General features: G+C 30.0%; 1 protein-coding gene across 2 annotated transcripts; it reads left to right on the top strand.

Annotated features, from left to right (window-relative positions):
* The first annotated feature begins 2,458 nt into the window (after positions 1–2,458).
* LOC113519945 (uncharacterized) lies at positions 2,459–16,779 on the top strand. Of its 2 annotated transcripts, none has more exons than XM_026905205.2 (11): positions 2,459–3,302; positions 5,419–5,547; positions 8,781–8,913; positions 9,168–9,330; positions 9,570–9,691; positions 9,766–10,514; positions 10,612–10,756; positions 11,221–11,384; positions 11,978–12,102; positions 12,303–12,518; positions 12,816–16,779. In XM_026905205.2, exons 1-11 carry the CDS (start codon positions 2,898–2,900, stop codon positions 12,886–12,888), a joined length of 2,424 nt encoding a protein of 807 aa, XP_026761006.1. In that variant the 5' UTR covers positions 2,459–2,897; the 3' UTR covers positions 12,889–16,779. The 2 variants fall into 2 exon arrangements, with proteins under 2 accessions (XP_026761006.1, XP_026760999.1); XM_026905198.2 differs by having other exon boundaries at positions 9,168–9,333.
* Positions 16,780–16,964: the final 185 nt, after the last annotated feature.

Raw genomic sequence — 16,964 nt, 5'->3', positions numbered from 1 at the left:
TACTTGGACTAGTAGGTTTATTTTGAAATTTAAAGTATTCCTTTTGGACCCCGTACTACGAAATAAAAATATTTTTTTAAATTATTTACAATATGCGTGGGCTTGTAATGTGTAAAACGTAAATCGGCCGAACTTTGGGCCGGACAAAGTCGCACCATAAAATAATTCATTGTAAAAATTAAAAACAACAGGGGCTTCTATTTGCCCGCCAGATGATGTGTGGGCGGGCGAGGTAGAGGCCTCGAGGCGTACCCCATTATCCCGGCTTCTACTCCGGAGGCGTCAACCTCCGGGTCGCTGGATTTGCAACCGGCATACACTGTTGGTCTGTGTATGCCGGCGTGGTGTATAAAAATGGATACAAGATTTATTAGGTAGGCATTGAGCGTAAATATATTAATTAGCTTAGTGCTTACCAGAACCAAAGCCTGAACTTTATAATATTAGCAAAGAAAGGAAGATTTTATAAATATAACTGATATATATATATATAAGTGATTCCTTCATTAGTTTCATTTGATAATATAATAATAATAATTATAAAACAAGTCAGATGATTTGACAATTAGCTGACAAAAAATCGGCTTGTTTTTAAGTTTTTAAGACTCGAGCATAGACTCGAGGCTTTTCTCATATCTGTATACTTAAATGAACTTTTTAAGCTGACTCTTTTTTTTTTTATTCGTGTTATATCTAATATATAAAATTCTCGTGTCGCGGTGTTTGTTACCAAACTCCTCCGAAACGTAGGTGACCCACCTCTAAATATTTTTTATTTTTATTTTCTTGACAATTTTTTTATTTCTATTTTATTATGACTTAGCATTGAAAAATACATACAAATTCAATTTTTTACGCTTTTGCGATCAACCCCTGTTTTTTAATAGCGATTTTTATATGCCGCAATAGGGTTACAAGATAGCAATCGAATATAATAATTGTAGTAGGATAAATTTTCATATATAGTTCTCGAAATAATGTATATGGTAAAACAATGTTTGCCGAGTCAGCTAGTATATATATATATATATATATATATATATATATATATATATATATATATATATATATATATATATATATATATATATATATACTATACGTGACACGAGAATATATATATCTTATATATAAAATTCTCGTGTCACGGTGATTGTTACCAAACTCCACCAAGCTCTACCGATTTTTATGAAATTTTGTGTGCATATTGGGTAAGTCTGAGAATCGGCTAACATCTATTTATCATACCCCTTAATAATAAGCGTGACCCTCCCCAAAAATTTATTTTTTATTTTTTTGACATATATATATATATATTTACGCAATGTACCTTGATATATCTATATTTAATAATAAGACAAAAAATAGAACTAATGAACGCATCATTTACACGTATGAGCGTAAGTATCTTCAATTTTAAGCATAAATACATTTGTGCCATTTTTTTGTGTTGCAAGTATAAGAAAAAATTCCCTATAATTGAATTACAATTCCCGAATTATGCTAGGTTTTTTTAATAACCAATGCGTTATTTTTGGTATTTTGTGCTATTTTCATACGAAATATAATTACAATGTTTATGTAGGTATGTAGATATTATTAAGTATTATGCAGACTATTTAATATTATTTATATTATATTAAAGTACACCGTTATTATACAGTTACTTAAATTATTAATAAAACAATATTTTCTATTCCTATATGCAGGTATTTAAAAAAATCCGCATAAAATATAAATGGCTCCCACTTCAATTATTTTTGACACCAACACATTTTTAAATGTACAAAAGTTCAAAGATTAAAAGAAAGTATTATATTAAGTATTCAAAAAAATCGTTTAAGTAAAAAAAATATTATGGCCGTTATCTTTAATGTTATTTTTCGTCTGTTATTAAAGTAAACATGGATCCAGAAATATCGATGTTCAACCTTCACTTCAAATTTTACTGATTTTTTAAAAATTATGAAGATCTATGAAATCTAAGTTTTGCTTTGAAATATAAAAATAATAATAAATAAATAGTATAATTCAATTAAATCATAATTAATATAAAGTCATATGTTATAAAAAAATATTAAATCCTAATATTTTAAGTTACTGCCTGCATCTAATTACCTTAATCAAAAGTAATAATTAATCTAATCTAGTAACACTCTCATGCAAAACTGTATGAAAAATGAATCTGCTTATTTCAAAGTATTTGTATGGAGATAATATCTTATAAGTATTTTTGTAGTCTAAGCGTTTCATGCATACAATCGTTAATTTTTCGTCATGTTTTTGTGTATTTTCAGTTTGTAAGTACGTATGTACGTATACGTATATATATATATCTGGTCATATATTAAATATTACTCTGTACATTGTCTCTGGTTGACAGTTCATGGCTGTTGCAATATGATTCCTTTGCTGGCCGTCTGCTTTAATATTTGACAAGTAAAAAAAAGTTCAAAATGTCTACGGTTGACGCCTTGACGCTAGTTGATGAATTTTCATAAAAATTTTATAACATTTACTCAAAACTCGGTTTTATTTACGTGATCTTTTTTGGTCGATTATTATGTTTTAATTTATACTTACAAATGACTTACTTGACTGTTAATTTTAGATTTGTCATTCGTGATCGAGGCGATTGCATAGATATTATGCGTCTTTTATCGTTTTGCATGTGCGTGAAAGATATGTCATACTATTATTAAAGTACGTAGATTTGTCGCTGTTTTGACAATGTAATACCGAATGAGTGAGTACTTTAACTTTTGTAGTTATTTCTATTATTCGTAATGAAACTGATGAATAGTAACTGTAATGAAATGAACAAAAGTGTAGTGTCGGTTAGTTTTTGACAGCCGGCAGGCTCGTCATAGGTGACTTACGATTGGTTCCCAATAAAAATGAACAGTCGCAGTAGTGTAAATGAAACGAATTTGGTGAATTTTTGCGGCTCAGCAGCGGATCTAACGACCCTAAATCAACTGGACGCGAAAGACGGTCTTTTAACTTTTCCATTTGATCACATTTACGCATGCCACTCTGAAAGCTCAGGGAGAAGAAAAACTCTTCAGCTTGAAAAAGAGGTAGAGATTGCAACACATTGTGTGATTACTGATGAAAAGGACTCAGTGGTTAATAAAAATATAGATGTCAATCGTCTCACAGAGAGGGTAGCTGCTCTGGAGAATCAAAACAAGAAGCTAAAGGATCTTCTTATTTACCATCTTGACTTAATACAGCAACAGAATGAATTAATTAGTAATAGGGAGAAGTTGCAACAAGCTTTAAAACAAGAAAACGATACAGTAAGTTTTAAGCAAAATTTCTTCATATGAATAGAAAAATATTTTTATTATTGCTATTGCATAATATATATATAATTCTTATTTGCAGTTTATATTAGGCATAAAATAGTTATTATAGAAATAAATGGATAGATATATCTATATTTTTAATAAATTAAAGTCTATTAAAATCTTTCAAGATATAAATATGACTTTAATTGTACACTTTATTACAATTCTGATGCTATTCGTAAGTGAAAATCTAGCAGGCCATAACTTATATGCTAAATTACAAGTTACTAAACCCAACAGTTTGCATTGAGTATTTAATGATAATTCAGAATATTTGTCTTACCATGTGAGTAAATATGTTTTTCAGATTAAAATACAATAGTATATGTTTATTTGAACTGATTATGAGAATGTTATACATTGTGAATTGTATCTGATATTGTATCTATGCTTAGTAATTATGTCAATTTATGGATATACAAACATAACCTCACTTTATACACTGTATCCTTATAAATTGTTATTAGGTAATTTGTATCAATACTGTAATTGTACCATTTTCAATATGATGCTATGCGAGTTTATGTGCCATCTCTTAGTGTACATAATTTAAATTTTATGTGATCAATTGTAATTTACCCTTTTTACATAAATAATATTTATCTTTGTGAATTCTGAACTGATTAGGTCATTCTATAATTTTTATTTAGGGTTTCAAAAATTTTTTATGGAACATAATTGAAATGTAAAAAACTGTCTTAATAGTATTTTTATCTGTTAGACTGGGGTATGTTTACTGACTGAAATAAATAGTGCGCCTATGTGTTTCTCTGTCCCATAGTATATATCATTCTCAAATCATAGTGATTGGAAGCCATTAAGATACTAAGAGGTAGTAAAAAAACAAATAAACTCAATTTCACATTTATAATGTTAGTAAGGATAATGCTGCATTCATGGAAGAATGCACCAATATCCTTACTAATATTATAGAAAAAAATTGTTTTATAATTGATTTTTTATTTACTTTTATACTGATAATTTTCTTAAAAAAGAAAATTTATATTTGCCATTACCTGTGTATTGCTGAACATAAAAGGGTTTTGCCAGTAGTTGCTATGCTTCGCCGACGGGTCCGCACCGCAGTTAGGTTTTGGTGATGTTTTAACAGTGATACTGCTGCCCATCCATTGACTATTAAATTACTTAATTATATAAAGTAAGAAAATGATTACTATTGATTAAATGTAATAAAGTGAAATGTAAATGAAAGTGAAATAATAATTTGGTATTTGTGCATTGATTTTCTCCACGGATGTCTTATTGCAAGTAGCGAATTTTCCAAAATGATTAAAATCTGTAAAGTGTTGTGATAAAATGCCTTGCGAGTGATGACAAAGGTTTAGTTTAGTAGAACATAATGACCTGGTGTCCTGGTGCAACTAATTTAATATGAAATGTGTCAACTTTTCGAAATATAATGTTAATAATAATTTTTTATCATACCTTAATTCCAATAATGTAATAATCTTGTCTGTACTTACCCTAGTGTAGCTGATAATTCAAACTTTATTGCAAAAGTATAAATCTTTCAATTTCAATTGGCGAATATTTGAAACATTTATAAATAAGACAAAATTGCTTTGTGTTTTGTTGCTTTGGGATATGCTTAGCGAAATGTCAATTATTATATGACAAACTGTCAAAATTACCTTTTGGCTGGGCTCTGTTTGCACTTTTTAATGTATTCTCTACTAACAATAAATGCTTGTGTTTACATTTATGTGATATTTACCTGTCATGTCAAAGAAATTCCTAATGAAATTAAAGATAATTAATCTATTTCAATGTGTTAAAAGTTACATACTAAAAGCTATTTGTTTTTAATAAATAAAAACAAATAGCTTTTAACACAAAACTAAAATTGATAACATTATTGTGTGTATTTTAAGTTTTAAATTTTTATTTTGAGGTGTTGTTGACTTGTTGCAATGAAGTTTAGAATTATTTTGTAAATTTTGTGTATAGTTTTAATGTTTTAACTCTGTTGAAGCAATATATAATTTATTTTTGTATAAGAATTTAGAATTATATTTATTAAAATTTAATTTAAAATAATTTTCAGCTTAAAACTAAATTGAATAGAAGATTGTTGAACCAGAAACAGAGTGTAAAATCCTCACCGATATTGCACGGGTCACAGGCAAATATTTCATCGACTATCGTCAAGACAGAACCAGGTTCGAGTTCACAGGTATTATTTTTCTATCTTATTGTATTCTATCTGCTTTATGCACAAATAGTAAAACCTGTAGTACTCATAGGTTTATTAGGTGTTTGACATTTACATTATTATTCAATTTTATTTTTAAGAATTGCTCCGATTTTTCAAGTATGGATAAAACATACAGAAATAAGGCAATAGTACATATATGTAGTTTCTAACTGCTTTATTTATCTTGGTCGTCTCCTTTCGCTTCTTTTATTTATCACATGTTTTGAACTTTCTTATCTTCCAGTTATATACACCATGTGTATATACATATGTACCAGACTTATTAATAAACTTTTTCTAATTTTTGATATGGGGCCCTTCAATCCTTATGTTTTACTATTTTAATATTAAAATCAAGTACTTGAATCTGTTAACCTTTAGTAATTTTGTTTCCTTTAGTAATGTATATGAGAGGTATTCACATATAATTCAATTTAAAAGTACTTAACTGTTGATGTTTTAAAAATGTATGTTGGGTAACATGTCATGTTCATAATATTGATGTATATCTGGCAATTGTGGACTATGACAAAGCTTTTGATTCGGCCGAGACATGACATACTACAGTCCCTCCAGTGGTGCCTGATTGACTATAGGTATATCGAAGAGTTGAAGTGTATGTACATTAAGGCTACGATGTCTATCCGAGTCCAGAACCAGGGTACGAAACCCATCTCAGTGCAGAAAGGTGTAAGACAGGGTGACGTCATATTCCCGAAACTTCAGAGATGCATTTAAAGATGTTTTCAAATTCCTGGAATGGAAAAGATATGGTGAAACATCACTCACATTCGATTTGCCGATGATATAGTAATCATGGCAGAACACTGCGCTCGAAGTTGCCGACGAGTATGTATACTTGGTACAACTTATCCGACTAGGTAAGGTCAGATTCGATTGAGAGGTCAACCGACGAATTCAACTTGACTGGGTACCGTTCGGGAAACTACGGCACATCTTTTCATCCGGAATGTGTTACCAGTAATGACTTATGGAACCAAAACGTAATCTTACACAGTTTCCCTTAAGCAATTCAAATTACTCGGCGAGTTATAGTGAGGGCTATCCTCGGAGTTTCTTTGCGTGACAGAATCTGGAAAAAGAATATCCGCAACAACGCACAACAAAAGTAACCGAAATAGCTCGAAGGATAAGCAAACTGAACATAGCTCGAAGAATCAACAACCGATGGTTCTTGAGTGGCGACTTCGTAAGGACAAGCGGTGTAGGACGACCCCTCACTAAATGGAGTCACCACCACAAGTACATTGCAGTGAATCAGTGGATGCAGGTGACTTAGGACCGTTCTTTATGGCAGTCTTTGGGAGAGGCCTATATTCAGCAGTGGACGGATAATGACTGAGATAATGACGATGATGATTGATGCTGTCGTCGTAAATATCAGGTTGAGTATCGAAATTTATTTCAGGCCATAAAGGGTATATTTACTGCTTTACCCAAATCATAACACCATTCATACACACATTTGAATCAGTAGACATCTTACGTTGAGAGCGAAATATAAACGAACTAATACAATTCCTTCAGTGGATTGTATTTATTTATTAATTAGATACACAAAACATTTTTAACAATGTCAATACAGGCTATATGTGTCGCAACAAATTGCAAGGCCAAAATGTAAGTGCATACTGCATGATAAGCAACATTAACAAGAATCATATTTCAACATTTGTACAGTATCATTGAATAGTTACATATAAACATTATTTTATAAATACATGGTAAACATTGTTAGTCATTATATTTGTGTCACAGTGCAAGGTACGCGCAACATATTCGAAAAATAGGATTCTGGTAAGAATTGTCAATGTCATTATTTAAAAAAAATGTTTTTATTTTAAATCACTTGTGTATTAGGGGGTTCATTGATACAAACGATTAAAGGCACGGAAAACCAAATTGCGGTAATCACTGAAGTATGAAATAAATCGGATCATTATTTATCATCACCATTTGCCCTTATTTGCTATTGAATATAGGCCACACAAATAAACTACCTAAATGAATGTAACTGAGGCACCTTCGTCAATTGATTTGTGAAACACCTTTAACATCGTCTCTCAATCTAGTTGATGCTAGTGGGGGAGAGTGGAGAGGAGGTCAGTCTACATATAGTTTGTTTGTAGGGGGGGGGGGGGGGAGGTTATAGTAAACATAGTAGAACTTTTGGAATGTTGTCTAAATGTTATACCTATAATGGTTATTATTACACTTAAAATTGTCGATGAATATTTGAGTACATACAAGGTAAGCCAAATTTTCGAGCATATTTCGGTTAGTTATTGAGTTTAATTCGGTTGGACAGTAGATTTCAAAAAACTATGTCCCATCCTTGTATTCAAAATAGCTTTTGACCAGTTTGTGTCGCCATTGTTTATTCAGTGAGCTATGGATTGCGAATTCCTGTGGGATTTTATTCCAAATTAGAATATTAGTAGAAAAAAACCAAAGTAATAATAGTTTTTAAACTGAAGTAGTAATAGGTTGGCGTATAATTCGACGAGTGATGGTGATAAAAGGTTCTTGAGCATGCAGATGTTTCGTATAAAGCTAAAAAAATACAACTTAAAGAACGCAGCCATAGAGGCTAGCTGCGTTTTTTTTAAATCCTAACTGCCAGGTAGCTCTTTATATTATAGATTAGAATATTACTTACATTACATTCAACCATTTCTTATTTTCTCTATTGTGTTTTCAATTTCTGCTGAATCTAGATTTAATACATATATTGTTTTCTATCTCTAACTCTGTATCTGTATTGGTTCCGAATTAGTTTTTTTTTTCTAATATTTTTTTTTCTGTATATTTCTCAAACTATTACTATATTTATAACTACACATAGTTACTATTATTGCCCACTTTCCTCAATATACGAATCAGGTTATTTTACTATTGGTGAGTTTGTAGTTTTATCTACATCTTTGTCTGTTATTTGGCTGTTATATTTTTAACAGTCTATGTGTTTATACTTCTATGAGCTATATTCGTCGCCGTGGTTCTATTGCATATATACTTCACTTTTTGAAGAACTCTTTATTTTGTACCTATCTATATAGTAACTTTACATACATTTTTTACTTCATTGCAATTTTTTAACACAATGCAAATTCTTTTAATGTTTGTAAGTTTGTTCGTAATTAGTTGCAGTATATTTTAAATACAATTAATTTCGATAATTTTCTTTTCAGATAATGTTAAATAGTTTTCCCGATCTTCTATTGCCTGATAATAGAGCAAATTCGTTCCTTTTTGATGCTGATGTTAATAAATCTAAATCATTTGGGCAGGATACATTCGCGGCTCCTAGGACATCAGAACCAGGTATTTTTATTGTCATCTATTCAAGATTGATAAAAAATATTGTTAGTTTCGGGTATGTTGTCAGTACTTATTATAGATAGATTATGAGATAGGTTATTTCTATTTTTACTTCTACTTTTTTACGGAGGTTATTTACAACAATATTCATTTGTCATATGGTGTGAGTGTTGTAAGGATAAGAATTGTATTTCATTTATAAATATTAATATTAACATGCATTGAATGTGTCAAGAATATTTATTTTTATTTTACAGAAGTAAAAAGTTACTTACCGAATGACTTGGGTGTTTCGTCTATTTCGGACAATAAAGTAAATTGTGACAATTTTACGATGATCGAAAGTAAACGTTCGTTCGTAGACAAAGAAATGAAGACAGAAAATCGTTCGGAGCCTTTATACACTGTCACGTCAAACAGGTAGTAGTAATATTTATAACTAGTTAATAATAATATTTTACTGTTATTACAACTCGATTAATTTTAATTGTGTACTTGAAATTATCAAAGTTGATATCTTGGTAGAATTTAATTCATCTATCAATGTCTGATTCATCTGTCCACACAGCTTTCTTTTATACCTATATACCTTACCAATGCTATCGTGCCACTATTTTGGCTTAAATTCGTACATTATAAAGTATTTATGAATGTTTCAGTGGTAATCCTGTTATCCAAAGGATACAGAGGAATAGAAGGCGGACAACCTCAGGTATAGGTTGTTTAAGTCGGATGTCAAAAAGTTCAGGAACAGGAACTAAGCTGGAAACGCCAGAAAGTAGTGAGTTATTAATTAAGTTTTGTCGTTGTAAGGTGTTCGTCAATTCATCGGTTATAATTACATGGATATTTCAGGTAAAATGTTTGATGATGACAAGAGCTTTGAACGTTCCTTCAGTGTAAATAAAAAGTCAAAAATGATCAATACATATGGTAAAAATAAAACTAATAATCCAAAAAAGACAACACAGTTCACCGGATCGCTTTCAGACAGACTTCAATTAATAGACACCACTCCAACGGGTGAAGATCCTTATCAAATAGGCGAAGCTGAAATGAGAGAGCAATCTCCCATACCTAAGTTAATGTTACAGAAGACAAATCATGGTAGGATGAAAATATGTACAGATACGATTGGTGAGAGTACGACTACATCTAGGCGTATTTATGATTCTAATATAAATGATGGGAACAGTAAAGTAATAAATAAAATGAAAGTCGATAGATATAATTTATTGGACCCTTATACGCACACAAAGGATAATTTAAAAAAAGAATCATCGAAGACTTTAATTGTAGAAGAACCAGATTTAGATATAGTAAAAACAGAGCCGGAAATTGATTGGCGTGTTTATAATCCAAATAAAACAGGAACCGAAACGAGTCTATGTGATTTTTCATATGGCGAGAATGCAGATAATTTAGCATCCCAAATTTTGCCAAATTTTGAGCCTGTGGAACTACAAGAGCTCTTCGCGCCTGAATTTCCTATGCCTTTAGATAATTTAAATTCCGTAGAATATGCCGCCATGGAAAAAAGCGCGGCCAGTAAGTCTAAGAAACGTGCTCACTCGTCCAATTTAATAGCTTCTAATAATACGGGTGTAAGTACATTTTTGTTACATTGTATGAGTATTACATTGTACTTTATTTTACAATGCTAAAATTAGATATAACATGCACTACCTATTTCCCTTTCAGGATGAATGTTTAGAAAATAAACGTACTAACGACAGCAAACGCGGCAGGAAAAGAACACTTTTAACTGCAGGTCTCGCAAAGTCCATTAAACGTGAAAATAGCCAAAAAGGAATCGCTTCTAAACCAAAGTTAGTTAAGGGAAAAGGTAATAGCTCTAATTGTGACCATGATAAAAGTTCACTTATCTTTAAGAATATTGATTCATTTTAAACAATCTTCGAAGAAGTGCTACTGCAGTCTTGTTAAATAGATATAGAATAGTGTTCGAAATGTAAATAATGGATGCATTTGAATTTTGCAAATAGAGAGGATTAATTAATTCATGCAATTCACTAAAGACGATGTAAAGTTGGTAAATGGTGCAGATTCTGCACCATTTTCTATTTCTAAAACAAAATTCTAGTTTGATTACTGCTAGTGAACCCAATTCGTAATAGATTTGAGTCAGAACTATTAATTAAATTATATCACTACATTATATACTATTACATTTAATTCTTGATAGTCCGTAAAGTAACATTTTCGTAAAACTTTGAATTCAAAGCTTTCGATTTTACTTACAAGTATTAACACTTACATGAACTGATAGTCATGATATTTAATTTTTAGCTGCATGTCGCGGTAAGAAATCTCCGTTACCTGGAATGGTGACTAATAAGGCTTACCATACATTAGTAGGTGATCCTGATCTGTCATGGTACTACAGACTTGATCCACACATCAAATACGAAGACATAGAAACACCTTCGGACAGCAAAGTTTCTACAGTTGAGGTATCTTTTTTTTTAAACTGTAAATTATGGCCGCAACTCCGTTTACTATAAGCATAAATTTTCATTACAATTTTATATATCATTCATGTTAGTTTTTTTGACGTCACTTGAAAAAATAACAAATATGGGAAAATAATAGTTTCACATCGTAAAACTAGCAAATTCAGTTGAAATCTAACATGTAATTTGAATATGTGTCAGATTTTAGTAACAAGTTTCTACTTTTAAATTTAATTGTAATTAATGTATTTTAAACCATTTAATACTTATAATAATTTCTTTGAAATGGAAATTTTAATAAAATTTAAATAGAAATACTTTATTAACTGTTATTATCTTTACGTATCCTAATAATGAAGTTGGTGCGTTGGTGATTCATTGTTCATCTCAAAGGTTGACTGGTAGAGAAAGCTATTAACTTTAGGTCCGCCTTTTGTACCATATTTTCTTTTGGTTAATAAAGTTATTAAAATAAATTATGTGGATAATCAAAATATGCCTCAAAAACTGATAAAAAAAACCATACTGTAAAAAACTGGATTAAATTGTGAATAACATCTTTCTTAAGATTATTATATGTATATTTTGATCAGGTTCCACGGTGGCGGGAAAAACCTTACACTAGTTGTTATACACTTGAGGGGACTGAAAATTTAGATGACAAAGTCTTTGAAAAACGACATCAAAAATTAGAAGCTGAAGAAAGGCGACAGCTAAGGTGCGTATAGATTCATTGTTAACGTGTAGTTTTTTTTATTATTAAGATATTATTTCTTAAAATAAACCAATTGTGAATAAAAATGGAAGTTCTATAGGCGGATATATTGCTACAGATAAATATTTGTCGCAATATAAGAATGTGTATTAATGAGTTAAGTTCGATTTTGAAAGCTAATAGGTTAAATACGATGTTTACAGGTGGCACATGCGACGAATTCGCGAGCAAAAACACGTGGAGCGGCTTCGACAGAGGCAAAGGGATTCATGGTGTAGCGGGGGCGCTTCACCTGCACACCAACAGCCTTCAGTGTTCACAGTTTGGCCGCAGCCACAGCGCGACGTGCGGTTTATAGAAATCACTGACACACTACCTGTAATGGCCTTTGGGGAAGCTATACCAGCGCTCCCCGAATCGTTAGTATTGCTTATTCCTTAACTATATACCTTAATAGAATTAATGGTTAGTTTAAATTCCATTGTTTCTTTTTAGTATTATTAGCTAATTTCTGAGAAAAACATTAATTTTGTCCAGTTAACCAGGCTATATTAAATGCCCGGGATAAAAGTAGCCCATGGAAGATATAGGTTATAGGATTTTAATATATGTAATTTGCGATATTTTGATCCATTTAAGCACTAAAAGAGTAACAAACGTTTTTACATAGTATGAATAAGGATTTATTTTATAATTGTTTTAATTGTAATTTTCAGGGATTTCATGTTACCATGGGTGAGGACTTCTAAAGCTTTGAAGAGGTCTAAAAGATCAAAAACACTACATTGAGATGCAAATATTTAAGTGAGTCAAAGATCAAAATTGTTCAAAACGTTTATGGGCATATACTAAAGTGCATATAGTGACATATTTTAAAAGTCTTATTAGACATGAACGATTTTTAAATGAACATAGAGACTAGTATATACAAGCATGTGTCTATGATTGTGGATCAGTTGAAGCGTGAATATTAACATCAGCATCTCAATGCTTAGTGTGAGCTGGAACCTGTGAGAATAACTATGTGACTTGATTTATGCTAAAATATTGGACTTATATTATTCCGGTGAACGAAGACGTTTATTGCATCTATGTGTGCTCTCTAAATTTTTTGTTTGTCTGTTTACTGTAAATATGCTTTTATTTTCAATAATGAAATGTCATAAACATTTTTGGAGAATGGACTGAAAATTGTAAATATTGAAAGTATGACTAGGAAATTATTACTGTAGGTCTATAAATTGTATAAATATTTGTTGTTTTATGTATTCATTTTAGAATGTTAGGGAAAGTATGAATGTCCGCGGGCCAGATATTGTAATCATGTAATCCTATGTTCCAAATCAACACGTAGGGCTGAATTTTCTAGTATATTGCCGATATTATTATGTAACTTACAGAAATTAATAAAGTTTTTTAATTACTCAATGACATGTAAGCATATGTAAGATAAAAGCAAAATAGGTCCTAATATTTTTATTAAAATATACTTTCTAATATCGGCACCAAAGAATCTACTTATATCATAAAAATGCTTTTGGGTAATTTTTAATGTTTAAATTTGCACATAATGAAATAAATTAAATTTGCGGTGCTGTTGTGAAAAACTGACGCTTAAGCGTTAACGCTTTATTAAGATGATCGATATAAAGTTTTCGTGAATTTGACTATTTTTATTCATAATATATTTCGCGGTCCTGAACTTCATTTTCTCATGAACTGTTAACAATACCACAAATTGTTTCTGTAGTTCCTACAGTTCAACGAACAGTTCTAAAAGACTAAGATATTTTATCCGGTGAATATTTTAGGCAAATCTTTTAATATAGTAAAGTTAAAAACTTAAAAAAATCACTTTACTACTTAATGATTATACATGAAATGAAATTTATTTATTTGTTATAAAGGATGTTTGGACATGGAAAAGTTTGACATAAACATTGATTAAATATCTCCAGTATAGACATTTTCTACTTATTAATTTTCAGTGAATTTTTGTTTTAATGTATCATGAAATGACATAGTATTTATTTTTAAAAAATGTTTTCGTTATTTGTTTGACATTGTCACGCTATACGTACAAAAATTATTGATTGAAAAAATGAAATTGTTCAAAAAATGGAATTCAGAATGAAAAACAAAAAAATATTAGTAGACTTTAAGTACTGAGCTATGGAGAGCGTGTTTTCTGGTCAAATGACATCAGATAACGAACGTAACAATATTTGTAGTAGTTATTCTATATTTTACTTGTGTTTATTTCTCAATAACTAAATCAAAACAATAACTGCGATTTCATAGAAAAAATTCCGTTAATAAAATTATTATGGTTTTATGACCAGGAGTCCTCTAATAACAATAAGCTGTTTACGATTGTTCTGTAGTTATACATGATTGTTGCGGAGTTATACAAATAATGAAACATATTAAATTGTCTTTTTAAAATGTATTGTTTGTATCTTAAACGAAATGCAGGTGGTCAAATAGTTTTGAGCGGTAATGTACATGCAATAGTATTGTTATAAACACCAGTCTTTTCATGGCAGCTTCTTGGGTGGACTGTGAAACACGTTATGGAATTCTTATAACATACTGCTAGTTTTAGTTGATAGATTCAGAGTAAAATAAAAAAAAGAACATTCATACTATAATATTGTTAAAGATTGTTTTTCTATCAGTTCACATTTTAATACATACAAAAGTAAAATGTATATGTAAAATGAGTTTCTGTTTGACTGTAATTATAATCCAGTTATTTGGAAAGTTTAGATTACAAGATCAAATCATGTATACCTCATTTGTACAGTTTAGAAGTTGTGTGAAATTAATATCAGTATGATGAAGTAAAGGCTATAAAGTTGCCATTCCATGTATCCCGACTACCGACCTATGTACTGTACACACTTGTTGCAATAAATTTTCTGATAAATTTCATATTAGTGATTTTAAGAAAATGTACATTATTGAAAATGAATTGTCTGTGTACTTAGGCCCAAAAAATAGAATATAATGTTTTCTAATAATTTTAATAAGGATAATTTTATTTTTATTATGAATGCAAATGTATAAAAGAACCTGTAAATATAATGTATAATGAAATCACTTGACATTTGTGACCTTATTTGTCGCTTGCTTTTTTTCATGTAAGTTTATTATTAAATGATAATTTTATTTTGGAAATTGTTTTAGAGTTGGTATAAAGAATAATAAAATATGTTTTAGTATTTACGAAATGAATTTATTGTTTTGCATTTTAATTAATTCAAAGGCCACAAGTAATTTGATATTAAAGTTTTTTTTTTTTTATAATTGAATTTTGTTGTGACAGAAATAAAAACAATCTCTCCTGGTTGATAGTATGAGGTACTACAAATTAATGTATTATTAATAGTCTAGTGGGAACATTCTAAATATACGGAATGAAAAATTTTATTGTGAATAACCATATTCATTATTCTGATGTTCAGGTTTGCTACTTAAAATTAAATATATTCGAACGTAACTAGCAAGACCGTTTGTACGATCAGGCTAAATTTAACTTTACCGTGATAGATGAGCAATGTTAGTAAAAAATCTCATGTGAAAAAGTATAATATACCTATGTTGAACTGCACGAATTGAATTGCTTCTGGTTGTTGATATAAATACTATTGATATGTAAAGAGAAACAATTCGTATAAGAATTAATAGTATTTTGGGATATGTAATGATGAATTATCTTTATAAGACTGATTTCTTTTCTCGTTTGGTAAGTACATGTACGTACATGCTTTCATATTTTACAAGTTAACATCCATCTCGAATAAAGTTGCATGTGATTTTGAAATTACTATGGGTGATTACAAAGCAATGAATTTGGTGTGTACTACATAAAATTTGAGGAAATACTTGTGGCTGTAGAGTAGAAATATGATCTTATCTTACTTTAAGTATTACTTATATTGATCAAGGTTGTTTGTTCAGGGGTGCATTGAAAGTGGCCTCAACATGCAATAATTATAAGATTTAATACAATCATTTTAGCACTAAAGTGCTGTTAAATAACAAGTTATGTTTAGGATAATGTTTGTTAAATGTTACTGAATTGAAGTTTACTGCACTATCCACTTGTCATAAAAATATCAAGATCTCATTAATTGTTAATATTGGATTATAATAATTAAAAATAGTAGGATTGAGTCCATATATAAATAAAATATGTTCTTTTGAAGTATTAGAAGTAGAAGCAACAAAAGTGCTTTTTACATCAATATAATTATAACACGCGAAATAAACAGGAGAATATTGCATATCACTTAGGCAAAGCATAGGTTACAAGCGACTCTGAAATACAATCCATTTACATGTACGGACCTTAGCTCTTCAGTCACCACATACATAGATAACGAAAGAGAATTATTCAGTGTTTAAAAATAGTTTATTATTTTTATTTTTGTTTCAGAAAATGTAAATTAATATAGTGTAGTTACTATAATGTCGCATTTATTAATAAACAATCTCGATAAAGGTATGTTTTTGTGTACAAGATTGTAGTGAGTATGACACTATTGAAGTAGTTTAAATATTTATCTTCCTGTAACTATAAGAACCTTATTTCGATTTAATTACGAATTCATGTGATACTTCAGACTAAGTTGTATAAGTACATTGAAATAAAGGACCTTTTACTTTAGAATTTAATCATTCCGTTCTAATTTTGCCCTTTACAGTATTTATAGTGCCTACTTATCTCGTATGTATTGATCAATAGTTAATAGGAAAGTACACTTTGATATTCTGATTGCTCGCAGGTGTTCTAGGCATGTTCCTTGGTTATCACATGCTGTAGGTGCCTTATAACAGTCTATATATTTTTACAAACTACT

This window comes from Galleria mellonella, unplaced genomic scaffold (genome assembly GCF_026898425.1).
Source record: "Galleria mellonella isolate WM207_F2 unplaced genomic scaffold, CSIRO_AGI_GalMel_v1 utg33, whole genome shotgun sequence".
Lineage (NCBI taxonomy): Eukaryota > Metazoa > Arthropoda > Insecta > Lepidoptera > Pyralidae > Galleria > Galleria mellonella.
This window is presented reverse-complemented; position numbering and strand designations above follow the sequence as displayed.